This window comes from Empidonax traillii, unplaced genomic scaffold (assembly GCF_003031625.1).
Source record: "Empidonax traillii isolate 1590-97213 ecotype Southwest subspecies unplaced genomic scaffold, ASM303162v1 scaffold874:size323092, whole genome shotgun sequence".
NCBI classification, from domain to species: domain Eukaryota; kingdom Metazoa; phylum Chordata; class Aves; order Passeriformes; family Tyrannidae; genus Empidonax; species Empidonax traillii.
Window position 1 is genome coordinate 28,447 of NW_020956067.1, and position 14,307 is coordinate 42,753.

General features: G+C 42.5%; 1 protein-coding gene across 1 annotated transcript; it reads right to left on the minus strand.

Moving 5' to 3' along the window:
* Positions 1 to 2,804: 2,804 nt before the first annotated feature.
* On the minus strand, positions 2,805 to 11,563 carry PSMC1 (proteasome 26S subunit, ATPase 1). Its single transcript, XM_027902433.1, has 11 exons — positions 11,489 to 11,563; positions 11,026 to 11,079; positions 10,124 to 10,220; positions 9,842 to 9,966; positions 9,177 to 9,362; positions 8,810 to 8,938; positions 7,838 to 7,934; positions 7,435 to 7,624; positions 6,253 to 6,404; positions 3,894 to 4,048; positions 2,805 to 3,106 (listed from the first exon to the last, which is right to left on the minus strand). Exons 1-11 carry the CDS (start codon positions 11,489 to 11,491, stop codon positions 2,972 to 2,974), a joined length of 1,323 nt encoding a protein of 440 aa, XP_027758234.1. The 5' UTR covers positions 11,492 to 11,563; the 3' UTR covers positions 2,805 to 2,971.
* Positions 11,564 to 14,307: the final 2,744 nt, after the last annotated feature.

Genomic DNA, 14,307 nt, shown 5'->3' on the forward strand with positions numbered 1-14,307 from the left:
TATGCATCTCTAAGCAGCTTGCTTCTAAACAAGTTTTTGTAATTAATTACTCACTTTTGACCCAAATCCAGGCAATCATCGTAAGAGAAGTAGAGGTCTGGTCTGTATTTAATCCTCATCAAAGAAGGCAGAGTAGGCAAAACATGATTGTTTAAATAGTAGCTTCTATTCCAAGAGTCTTTAGTCAAGCTCCTAGAGAAGTCATACAAAATATGGTAACAGTTTAAGGATACAGTTATGTTATATATTTATAAGACAGAATATGCTGAAATATGGAAAAGACTGTTTAGCATCCCTACTCTTAATACCCAAGAACTCAGATATTGGATCTTCATCTGAAAATAGGGTACCTGCAGCCACTGAATACCCAGAATTGCTTCAGATGTTTTTCAGGAAAAAACTAATTGTCACTAACAGCACTAAAAAATTGGGATCATCCAGCTGGTGAGACGTGATGACATTTGAAACTATGTCTGGACAAAGCCATACAACCTGTGCCTTGGGTTTGCCTGTAGCACCACAACATTTTAGTTCATTTATTGCTTTCTAAAATTACTTTAAATGTTACACAGAATACTATAATTTTAAATGGCATTACAGCACTTCTGAAGAGCCTTATACTGCTGCAGTTACAAGTGATGCTGGTTTTGCTGTGAAAATAATTGTTTAGGCTTTGTGAGAAATAAGTATCTAATTTTTTAAATCTGTGCTTCTTACAAAAATGACAGCTCCTGAAATGGAGGTAGAAGTTACTCTGTGTCTGAACAGTAACATGACAAATTATGCCTATGTTTGTTTATGCTTTCCCATCAAATCAGAATGCTGTTTCCCCTGAAGCCCAGAAAGGGCCATGGAATGGGATCAACTTGATTGTGCTCCTGCTTAGAGTCACAGAGCAGCCCAGGTTGGGAGGGACTTTGAAAGATCATCTGGTCCAACATTTTGTGAGCCTAGGTGAGATTACCTAGCACTGTCTCCAATCACATTTGAAAACTTCCAGTGATGGCAGCAGTTAGTTCTGTTTCAATCACTTCTCTCTTCCTTGCATTCTGTCCCCTCAGTCCTTTCTTTTGCACAGCTTTTCCCAGTCCAGCGCTTGCACTTCCTTCACTTGGGTGGTCAGAGGCTGCTCACTTCCTGGAGCTCGTGAAGTCCTGCCCAATTCAGACCCCAGAAGCTTTTTCCATCCTATTGGGGGCTATACTCACTGTTCACTTTCTCCAGATCTTTCTTACTTTTGTCTTGATCTTGGGACTCTATTTCAGAAATGCTGGCCAAAGTGGCGGAAGTTAAATTCTACTGCAAAAGGTAAGAACCAAATTTCTAAATACAATTGTTTTTCAGTTCCTGTGGTGGCAGACATGGTACTAGAACAGAGTCCTTGGAATTTGCTTAATGAAATGCAGCTTTCCTTCAGGGAGCTGAACTGACCTCTTTGTGGGTGTTGCTTCTAGCCAGAATTAACAGCCAGTCCCAAATAAAAAGTGCCTTGCTCTCCACACATTGTAAAGCTTTTCAGCCCCTCAAGCAATGATGAGAGCAACTGCCATGATTAGAAAGTGCTAAAAAATCCTTGCCTTTTTGTGACCTTTCCAAGGAGACAGATCTCCTAAGGTTTATAAGAATGGGTAATAAAACTTGTTTTCTATCTCCAGATGAAAACCAATTCTATTTCAGGGTTTCTGACATCGATTAAATGAAAGACTGCATTCATCTGTAGGGTTTGTTTTTAACAATGAGCCACATAATTTTTACATGGAAAAATGAAATCTCTTGGCCTTGCTTCTGCCATTGTTACAACTCTGGCAGTTATCAAAGGCATTGCTGTGTGTAACTCTGCACTCTTCCTGGCCACCGTTTGCTCCCAGTTTCCAGAACAAAGACTGCACATTGCTTAACTGTGGTCTGTATGAGGAACTTTATATAAACCTTAGAATTCACATGTACAACAGTTGGAAACTAATTCCTTAGAACTTAACAAGTCCTTCACAGAAGTACACTGTACAGAATACTTTATAAGTAGTATATGCACAGCTACAACTGAGCCAATAGAAATCTAACCCCTATGGGGTTGGAGCTGCAGGCAACAGGCTTGTGTAGAGGGGAGGAATTCAAGATTATACTGCAGAACACCAAGTGTGACTTGTAGTTTGAATTTCTCTGTGCAATCTGCTGTGTGACAGACCTGGCACCTCCAGCACCCTGGCTGGCCAATGCCTGTGCCTGACCAGTGTGCGCATCCTGTCTTGGGCAGCGTGGAGCTCTAGAACCTCTTCCTATTGTGGTTGGTTCCTTTCAGAGACATTTGCTAGCTTGGATGTTTATGTAATGAACTGAAACCCTCTTGGGAAAAACAAATTTATAAACTAATCTCACAAGTACCTTATCCAAACAAGTTTAGATCCTTGAGGTAAGATTACTAATGAGTGCCCATCTTGCTCTCTTACAGGCACAAGTGATAGAGATGGGTACCTTTAAAGTGTGTCTCAGTGTTACTCAAGGTTGCATATTTGTCATTAATTTTCATGTATATGTGACACTGAGGTTACTCAAAAGTGTCTTTTGTCCTAGTTAGCCCCTAAAAAGCCCAAGGTAATTAAGAGCAGCAGCAGTGCTGCAGTAGGTGTAAGAGACTGCCATGCCTAAGGAGGACTGAGAGATGGGGCTCCTGCACTGCTCCCTGCCTGGCAAGGTGTGGATCACTCAGACAAGCACTCATGGGTTATCAGCACTTTCTCTTGAAGGTAAGTCTGATAATACAACAGACAGTTCCATGTAAATAGCAGGGCTTTGCTACCAAAGTGGTTCAATTCAAATAAATGTTTTATTGGGAAATGAAGAGTTACAATGACTGAAAAACCACAACCCACCAGATTTTAACCTGCTCATGAATGAAAATTAGCTATGTGGTTTTACACAAGACTCTCATCAACACAGAGAGTTGCAAGTAGTCCCCACAGAGACAGATGACTTAAAGATACAGTCCCTCAGGGGTTCCCTCCTGCTTCTTGTAGAGAACGTTCTCTTTAGACTTCTTGAAATCTTCATTTGTTACTTTCATTCGCCGTTCCCTCAAAGCCATCAGTCCAGCTTCTGTACAAATTGCCTACAACACAGAAAGCAAGAACAGTTTTATGGTCACTCTGCAACTCCTTCAAGTCACACCTCTGAAGGCAGCAGCATCTTCATACTGTTCTGAAGAATATAAGAGGAGTGTCAACAAAATCTGCATTCTGCAGTTTGATGCTGTTCAGTAGCACTGAAGCATGTAAAACAGGCTTGGTAAGGCCACATAAAAGGACAGAATAGTCAGAGGAACACTTCACTGCCAGAAAGGCAGCTTTGTAACAACAGTATTTCCGTCCTGTGAGGACAGACAGACCCAGCTCTGTCCCCCGTGGACTGTGTGATCCTTCTGCAGGGAGGTGACAGAGATATGTCAGGTTGGTTTAAGCTCATGAGTGTGGTAACTCTAGCCAGGGCTTTAGAAAAGCCTGAAATTCCCTCATCTACAGTTAAATTTATCTGCTTGCAACATATTCCCTAAAAATGCTTTTTATCCTGCACTATCTTAAGTAATGTTTAATATATCATGCACAAAGTTCCACATTCCCCTTTTTTTCCCTTTGCTACTTTTAAAATTTCATATTCAGATTACACATTCAGGTTTGTACTCTTGCCAGCACACGCTCCTCACAATTAGAGTTTTTATAATTTCCCATTTGTACAGCAGAGTACATGTCATGGATAAAAGGTATTTTAAAGCCATCCAACTGTCCCTCGGTAACATAAACACAAGGACCTAGAGAACAGTTCAACAGACAACAGTTTTGGATGCAGTAAAAATGAAATTAATTTTTGCTTTGAAGTGAAGAATGGTGATGTGCGCTGACCTTAATGTCTGCACCACTGAGATCATCTTTTGCCATAATCAGCTCATCCAAAGTCACATCATCTGCCAACGTCATCCTGCTTGTGTGAATCTGAAAGATTCGTTTCTTCGTCTTTTCATCAGGTAGAGGGAACTCTATTTTCCTATCAATGCGCCCTGTGCCAAAAAAAAGAGATCAGTCTTAGGTTTTTTGCATGCAGCTGTTGGAAAGAGCAGGAAGAACATCTGAAGGTCTCACTGACAGTAACTGTTTTGCTGGGGTGTGTCCAGAGAAAGGCAAAGGAGCTGGTGAATGCCCTGGAGCATTCTTGTCTTATGAGGAGCAGCTGAAGGAGCTGGGAGTGTTCAGCCTGGAGAAAAGGAGGCTCAGGGGAGACCTTATCACTCTACAGCTTCCTGAAAGGAGGCTGTAGACAGGTGGGGGTTGGTCTCTTCTACCAGGTAGCAGGCAACAGGTTACGAGAAAATGGCCTCAAGTTGCATCAGGGGAGGTTTAGACAGAATATTGGGAAAAATTTCTCCACGGAAAGGGTTGTCAAGCATTGGAAGAGGTTCCTCGGAGAAGTGACGGAATTACAATCCCTGGAAGTGCTTAGAAGAGATGTAAATGTGGCACTTAGGGACATGGCTTAGTAGTGGAATCAGTCATGTTAGCTTAATAGTTGCACTTAATGATCTTAAAGAGTATTTCCATCCTCAACAATTGTATCATTCTTCATGCCACAATGAATCATGTCTTAGAGCAGAAAGTGAGATCAGACTATTTGCAATGAACAGGAAGCTACTGGAGCTGAAAGATATGATGATGCTGAAATGGTCTGTCAGTGCAGGCAAGAGACCCCCTCACCTTGGAAACATAGGAAACCTTCCTTGAGTCACATATAAATATAAAAACCCCGAATATGTCACAGCACAGAAAAGTGCTAATGAAATACTTATGTTCTTGTAATGTATTTCGTTTGACACTGAGATTACACTTAGCTGTGAAATTTAATTTTTTGCCACACACACAGAGAAGATAAATCCCTATGCCAACTTGAATAACTCTTTCTCCCTATAATAAAACTTTAAAAACTAAACCAGAAACAAAACCAAAATCAAACACTCCTAACTGAAGAAGAAAGGTTTTGCAAGAATAGTTTTGCTGCAAGTCCCCTGTTTCTTCTATGTCAGTAGGGACTTTGGATATTCTGGTACCCATTGTTTCAACTGAGCAATCTTTTGAAAGATATTTTCTGTCTCCAGATCACTCCTGTTTTCCTTTATAATATCTTTTCTAAAAAGGGTGATAGCACCACATCAGACAACTCAGGCTTTGATACACAATGGTAAATCAGTCCATTGAGCTGCTGCCCTGGTTGCTCAAGCAGTGGTTTTAATCTGTTTAAATACCAGATACACAAGGGTAGGAAGTTCCCTTCCAATAACTTCCAGATCATCTTAGCTGTCTTTCAATACCAGCATAGAATTATCTTCTCTGTACTCTACAGCAGTGGGTTTGAATTGAAGGGTGTAAAGCTAAGATGGTGACAAAACCAGACTTTCTTTTTTTTAAACACAAACATACCTCAGCAACCTCATACTGTGGAGTTTTTATTCTAAGCTCCTTAGATCTAGTCTAGTTACTGTTCAGAGTAGTTCTTTGACAATGTCATCCTAAATTATCTTTACTCTTTATCTAAACTGTTACTTTAGGAGTATCTTTACAACTTAGGATACTTACTTACACCTTCAGTATTTGCTTGAAGGTAAATCCTTTCATCTCTCTTGCTCTCTACCTTCCGACTTAACAGACACCACAGACATCATGTCTCAGTACATTTTTAGCAGCAATTCAGAAATAGTACCTGTAGCCTGCCCAAGCTCCACATGTAACACACACAGCTCCCTCCCTCACCCCCAAACGGCAGTGTGCCAGCTCAGTAAGGAAGCAGCCTGGTTGCCTTGCACCAAAACCCAGGCTGTCTCCCTTAAGGCTTAGGCTCTCACCCCTGAAGCAAAGGTGGTGCTGCCCCACCTTCCCCAGCTGCTGCACGTGTTAGTGAAATGCTGCTGCTGCACACAGGTTGTCTTAACAACTAGTTAAAATGGCTGTGCCACCTTCACAGAAAGGAAGAACATTCAAATTGTTATGCACATGTAAGAGGAATTAACACATTTCTTCTCATCCAAAGGTTTTTCTCCTACTTAGAAGCTTGTGAATGGGTTCCAATTTTAAGAGATGCACCAGGCAGAGATGAGCTGGTGAATAAGGACAAAGCAGGAACTTGCATTCTTTTTACCTGCCTGTGTTTGTCAAGTTATGACAAGTCCTTTCACAAGAAAAGTGGCTTAAGCATACACAGCAGGAAGTCCCTTACCTGGCCTAATTAAAGCTGGGTCCAGGGTTTCTATTCTGTTTGTAGCCATTATAACTTTAACATCTCCCCGGGAGTCAAACCCATCCAGCTGGTTCAGCAGCTCCAACATTGTGCGCTGGATCTCTCTCTCACCACCTGAATTTGAATCATACCTTTAAGAAAAAGAGCACAGTCAGAACAAGCACTATGGAAACTGCCACAAAGGTATAAACAAAACTGAGGGGGGAGGGGGTATTTTTTTTATACATCCTTAAGTGGTTTTTTTTCCCCACATTTAATGTTTACGCTTATAAAACAAAAAGCAGGTTTTCAGAATCATTGTGACATCTAAGTATGTAAAGAGACACTATATTCTTGTAGCTGGGGAATTAAGAGCCATCATACAAAGAAAGTATATTCTTTTTCCATAGTTTGTTACATATTTGGAAATATCTTCTTTCCCCACAACAAAATTAACATAAAAAGAGGCAAAAACCTAGCTCTTAAAGCATATGCATCCATACACGGGGCAGCAGCTGCCTATACTGGCACTTTGGGCTAGTGGCCGTGTATAACATGTATGAGCACCTTCTAATTTATTTAAAAAACACCGACTCCTTTAAAGACTATTTGTATTGGACAGTTCCAACAAACCTACAGAATTTTCAAAGTAAGACAGCTTGGATACGGGATCAACAACATAGTTTAGTGTGGCATAAGCAATGCTTCTCCAGCACAGTAACTTACCATGTAATGTTCTCAGAGCACAAGTTTTTAGCCACCTACCCAGAGAGGCAAATGACAAATGGATATACTGTGTACTAAGTATTCTGCTTTACTGCTGGATCACTAAAGCCCATTACTGTACACTTGGATTTGCAGTTAGGGGATCTCCTATGCACGTATACACAGCACGTCTTTCTGGTTTTGACACTCTCATAGAGATGCTCCCAGGTACCAAGAGAACAGAGGTTACGTCTCCGGTCATGCCTATTTAATGTGAAAAGACTGCAATATTTTTGGTTCCAAAGAAGTTATCTGAAGTGTTACTTATTAAAAATGCTTACATCAACAATAGTATATCAAAACAGTAGCAGAACTAAGAAACTGAGTCTCAGTACAGTTGCAAAGTAAGTGTTTCTAGTAAACCCCTCACTGTCCCTGGCAATACCTGTGTGTGAGGTGGGAGCTCAGACACTGTACCTCTTTGTTCCAATGGCATCGATTTCATCGATGAAGACGATGGATGGAGCGTGTTCCTCTGCCACGCGGAACAGCTCCCGCACGAGCTTCGGGCCGTCACCCAAGTACTTCTGTATGAGCTCTGAGCCAACCACTCTCAGGAAGGTTGCTGAAGTTTGGTTTGCCACTGCTTTGGCAAGTAAAGTTTTACCTATTTTTAGTTAGAAAGAAATATTGTAATTAGTTTGCAGAGGGGCGAGAGTAAGGAAAGAAGGGAAAGGGAGGAAGGCAGGGAGAGAGGGGTGCCTTAACAAAACAGTGATGTGACACTTGTGACAGGCTTGGCAATGCTTTAAATACTGACCAGCCGTAATTTATTTTACTTGTGTTACCTCAGCACAAGTGTTACTGCTCTGTAAAATACCTGTGCCAGGTGGTCCATACAGAATGACTCCTTTGGGTGGCTTTATACCCATCTCTTCATAATATTCAGGGTGGGTAAGAGGAAGTTCCACAGACTCCTACAGCACAAGAAAAACAAACGTGTTTTTATAAAGATCTACGGGGATCTCCAGAACAGCACTACTAAAAGTAATAAAGGCAAAATCAGCTTCACTGATTTCAAGACAGACCTTGAAAAGCATGGCTCTCTGTTGCCTCCAATCCTAAGGCAGGCAACTACTCTATTTGCACAACTTTTCCTATTGTTTTTGTTTGACATGTGGAAGAGGAGCAGTTGAGTGTTTCCCCTACTCCAACCTCAATGCATCATGCTGAAGTTAGAGCCCCAAGAGGGATTCACTCATGGAGGACCTTGGGGCAGGGGGACATTTTATGGAAGGATGCCTTTTATAAAGACTTACCAGATACTACAGATCAGTATTTTAAGAGCATTTGTGGTTTTGTACACTTAGCAAAGAAAAAGGGTTGAGTTTTACCAGGGTTCAGGTACAGCTCCACTGGTAGGAACCCCTCTCCTCCTCCAACCAAACAACAAACATGCAAACACAAAACAAGCCAAGCACTAAAACCTCAGACTGCAGGGCATCAGACACTCAGAACAACGTCTGCACTTTTTGCAATTTAACTCTCAAATTGCAACAATCATTAACTTTACAGGTTGCAAAATAAAAAGTTATTGGAGAGATGTTACAAGCTCTGGGCTCTATAGGCTCCAGAGCAACTGCAAAAGGTTCCTGTGCATGCAGCCTCTGAGGATCCACTTAAAAGGTTGAGATCCACAAGCCTGCCTAGCGAAATCAAATGAAGAAATGCACTCTAGCAAGATACAAACCACCCCTACATGAACAGCAGCTGGTCCTGCTGTTTCCCTTCTGAGTTCCTAGCACAACAGCTGCTTGTTGGCTTACTGAGCTCTGTGAGTACAAGTGAATACCTTGATTTCTTGAATCTGGTTGTCAAGGCCACCAATGTCAGCATAGGTTTCCTGAGGAGCTTTCTCTACTTTCATCACAGTCACTAAGGGGTCTGTGTCATCCATCAGGACTCCTATCACAGCATGAACCTAATTCAAGAATTAAGAGTTGTCAAAGATGGCAGGGAGCATTATTAACACAAGCTCAAACCTAATCTCAACATCCCTCTATTTAGGTATGTGCAATACCCATTCAGCACACATACATACATACATACACACATACATACAATACAGCATCCTCTCTCCTGTGGTGCTCAGAAAAAAAAGGCAAGTTAAAAACAGCACAAGAACTTGTAAGAAACTTCATTTTATAAAAACAACTCACCTTGTGATTTAGCAAAACAGAGCAGCCTGGCTCCAGCAGATCCTTGTCCACAAAGGACAGAATACTGACATAGTGTTCTGATCCTACTGACGTGGACACGATGGCGTGGTTGTCATCAATGATCTCCTCCAAGGTACCCACGGACATCGGTGTTCCCCTCAGGTCATCCACCTTGGATCTTTCTTCCTGTTGTTAAGGGAATCCAAGAAACAACTGAACAATGTAGGCAAAAAACATTCTTGTACAACACTGGCTTAACAATTCAGACAGAACATAACAAAACAGTCTTTCCTATTGTTGTTTTGCTGCCACAAAAGGCACAAAAGCAGAGGCCAGTTAACAAAATCCACTAGTATTTTAGTCCTACCCTACGGACTCTACTACATAGATGTGAATAAGTAGAATATCCTTTCTCTGTTGATGGATATCTGGGGGATGCACTTTGGCAGAGCATTAAGAAACAAAAAATCACTGTGGCTTTGTCTGCAGTAATCCATGCTTGGTCTAAAACCATTTAGCCAGTTAATGAAGAATTGTGATAAACCTAATATGTTTGTATCAACTTGAACATTCGTGACACTTTATTTCCATTGCTTTGGTATGAAGTTCACATTAATTAGAGCACTTATTGTAACACTAGAAGCAACAGTTCACTCAAACCTCACCTCTTGTTTTTCTTCCAAAGGTTTCATCTGTTCTTGATTTCTGATAAATTCTTCCTCCATTAACAGATAATCTTTAATTCTCTCCAATTTCAACAATTTGAGTCTGCACTGTGTGTGAGGAGTCACTGTAAACAAAGCAGAATCCCAGTATTTTAGACCAAATTTGACATGGTACCAACTGTTCACTAACTCATTGCCCCGAGCCAGATCTAGAGGAGAGGACAGCTCCACACTTCCCCAACAGCAGACAGCCCAGCACTGCTGGACAGACAGAATGCTCACCTAGGGGAAGTTTGCTGGCAGCATCAGGCCCCTTTGTTTTCTTCTTCTTTTTCCCCACTCTGGTTGGAACCGGAGGTTCATATTTCTTCTTCTTATCCTTGTTCATAAAAAGAATTCCATGAAAACAAAAAATAAATCAGGATAATAACAATGAGAAAATACACACAGGTGTTAAGTGCACAGAGTGAGGAAGAGGTCAAGGTGAAGGGCTTCCTAACAAAACTGTCTCCTCAGGATCTACAGCAAGAAGCCCAAAAGAAATATGACTCTTACTTTTTACAAAAAAAATTTTTCTGCTTATTTTACATCCCTCTGTCTAATTTAGAGTTCTGCCAGTTTTCAGTGAATACAGAACATGAAAGGCCCAAGCCTGACGTAAATCACAAAAAAAACCTAATACGTGAGAGGGTGAGAAAATATTGAATCTGAACCTTTCTGCTGCACTTCAATAAATGGATAACACAGTTTCAGTGTCCCAGCTCAGACATTGCCTGCCATGTACATTGAGCTTCCACCCCCAAATGAGACCAGAAAGGCCCAAAAGGCCCACAGGGTGAAGGACAGACCTCATGCAGGTGACTGTATGATGTCACTTCCAAGCCAAAACCAGTTCCTTAAGTGACAGCTTGAAGGCAACTAGTCTGAACCCTGACACATTTATAGTTTTATCCTTTTCAAAAATAAATTACTGTCAAGTAGCTTCAGTTTCCTTTAAGCCCCCTTTCCTATTTTTTGAACAGCACCTGTTTTCTCCATGTAAACCCACAAGAGCAGAGCCAGCAAGAGCATAATTTTATGCAGTTACAAATACAAGAATAATTTTAAAAGGCCGTATAAAAAAGCCTGCTGCAGCCAGGCTCTGCAGCAGCACACCTGTACTCCATCCTGTAAGTGTTCGTTACCTTATCATCCTTCTTGCTACCACCAGGACCGTGTCCACCGCTCTGACTTTGCCCCTAGATAAAAGGGAAAAAAAACCAAAATAATAAAAAAACCCCCAAATACGCGTACAGTTCTATGAATCGCGAAGCCCAGGGGCAGTTCCACGTACAGAGACGCCAGAACCGGATTTCTCTCGTCTAAACGAAGCAGTAATATACTGCTACCGACTGCCCAAAGCCAGTAAACAAAGCGAAGTGCCCTGCCCGGCCTGGCCCGGTCCCTCCGCCCGCGCTCCCCCCTGCCCGGCCTGGAGGCGCCGCCGGTGACTCCGCAAAACGCGGGGCGCTGGCGGCGGACGCCGAGGGCGCGGCCGGCAGAGACCCCATGCCTGCAGCCCCGCCGTGCCCGCAGCCCCCCGTGCCCCGCGCTCCGCCGTGTCCGCAGCCCCGCCGTGCCCCGCCGGGCCGGGCCGTCCCCGCTCACCATCGCCCGCCGCCGACAAACGGAAACGCCCCGGCAGCACCGGGACGGGCCGAGTGACGTCACTACAGGTCGCGGCGAGGGACAGGCGCGGGCGGGGCCGGGAGGGTGTCAGTGCGGCCGCGGCCGGGAGAGGGCGCGGTGTCCCCGCGGGTGCCGCGGGCCCGCGATGTGATGCACCGTGGAACGTCCGGATCCAGCCGAGCCCCCGGCTGTGGATCATGTGTCCCGGGGGGCCTTACCGGGCACAGCACCGCTACTCAACTAATCACTGCCGCATGAGGGGAAGCGGAGGGGCAGGAACTGATCTCTTCTCTGTGGTGACCTGTGACGGGACTGAAGTTGTGTCAGGGGAGGTTTAGGTTGGATATTAGAAATAGATTCTTCAGCCATAGGGTGGCTGGGCACTGGAACAGACTCCTCTGGGAAGTGGTCACAGCCCCAAGCCTGATGCAGTTCAAGAAGCATTTGGATGACCCTTTCGGGCACATGGTGTGGCTCCTGGGTGTACTGTGCCAGGCCAGGAGTTGGACTCGACATTGATGGGTCCCTTCCAGCTCAGGACATGGTGAGATTCTGGGATAACTCTGCCCACAGGCAAACCGCATTTGAAAGATTCCCCCTGACTTCACTGGAGAGCACAGGGGTTCTGTCCTGTGGACAGACACTCTGCGGTCACATTTCATGTGATGCTCTCCTTGCAACAGATTTTGAATACAGATTCAGATTAATAACACTTTTCACATTTCTTAACAGAGGAAGCATATTGTGATGACTGAGCTGAGAAGACATTTTAAACTGTCCGCTAAAACAGATTTTGCTACAAAAGTGTGAAACTGCCTTCTCCACCACTGAAACTTAGAAGGAAAGGGTTCTTTCCCTATGAGATATTTCTTATAAATCTTACAGTTTAGTTTGCAACAAAACAGGAAGCACATGATAACAGCTGCCACAATGTTAATATCTGGGAAAAACAAAAACAAAAAAAACCAAAACAACCAACCAACCAAAAAACAAAAACCCACAACAACTAAAACCTCTGAATATGCTGGGAAAATACTCCTATTTAATCCTGGTAGTTCAAGTCACCTCCCTTCTACTTAACCACTGAGAGGGGGTCTTCCTGGGAAGTCCAAAACACTCAGGATGCATTGTACCACAACTAGCAGTGTTAAAGAGTGCAACTCTTGCCTGCTTTGTGTGCCTGCCTGGGAAGCAGTCCTGCTCCTGTCAGGAGTCTTGGGAGGTTCTTTAATACATGCTGTCATGAGGAATTAATCAGTCACAATTTCACCTTGCACATACTGCAAACTCTCCTTTCAGTGTGGGGCCTGGTGCTGTGGAGGAAGGTGTGTGGACACTGGAGAGGACAGCAGTGTAGCCTGGAGTATGGAAAGGAGCAAAACTAGAGCTAGTGTTTTACAACATGCATGGAAGGATCTCTACTGAGACCATGATATACTAAATATTGCTGACAGCAAATGATTTCAATTCGCCTACTGGTGCTGGTAGTTCTCCACCTGTAGCTGAGTTGCCTTGTGTTTTGACTGTTCCAACAATATAAACAAGCATTCATTCTGTGTATAAAATGCCGGTAGCTCTTTTTCCAAAAGTTTGGTTTTCCATAGCATTTTTCCCTCTGTGTTTTCAAAATAAATGAAGGCATCCAACCTTGTTTTAAAGTCACTTGTAGAGGGACTAATCAGAAAAAGCTTCTCTGCATTGAAAGAATGGAAATACAAATTAAAGAAAGAGTGTGGTGGGGTGATGGTTTGTATGTCTAGGAATGAAATCTAACTTCATGAGTTTTAACTGCCAAGAAAGAAGAGACACTGTGATCTTTCTGTTAGGACTTCTTGCTCTTAGCTTATCTCTGTTCACAGAGTTCACAGAACTGAAACAAAGAAGAAGAGTGGCAAATGTTCTTCATGCCTTATATTTAAAATAACAGGTTTTTTTTTCCTAGACCTGATGCTTCCTCCCATCTCTTGCATCAACGAGTCAACATAAAAGCATATTATTTTTGTGTGTGTTGTAAGAATTGTTTTTCTTATGGGTAACATTTCAAGAACACTGGAAAAGTTTTCAGGAAATCCCTCCCTTCAGAAAAACATAACTTATACCTACAGTGAGTTCTACTGGCCTCTGATATTCCTGGGGAAATGCAGTAGAAACTTCCAGTGTCTGCTTTTGACATTCCTGTCTGAGTAAGGAACTTTATTAGTTATTAATGTAACTGGCAGGGTTGTGTGGAAAGGTATGAGGTTTTGATCATTTACTTTGGTTTGGTTCCATTTGTTCGTGGGGGTTACTGTTGTGCACTGTGGATTTGATCTGACTTTTCTACTGTTTTTATTCCTTTATGAATTAGCTGTCTTTTTATTACAGTATCAGCTGTTCTGTAACTTTTAAGGCCATTGGAATGAAATTAAATAAAAATAGGTATTCTCTTCTTTAATAACATTCACTTTTTGGAATTTACTCTCTTATAGGATTGCATCTGTATTTCTTACAGGGTACAGGTACTAGAACATCCTTTCCCTCAAATATATACAATTTTTCCTCCCTTCAACCTCCCTTTAGATTCAGACATACTCATATTTATTTCCAGTTATACCTGTAATTGATAGTTCTGTTCATGATTGAGATTTCTTGTCACTTTTTTTCTTATGAAAACCTGATTTCAGTGGCTTGTGTTTAAGTGGGATAATTATGGCCCAAGCTGACCTCAGTGGTAGGGGTATAAGGTTATGGTGAATGTAAAAGCTGAACTTTGTACTTATGAGCTCACAAGACAAATCTGTGACAGCATATCTGTTTTT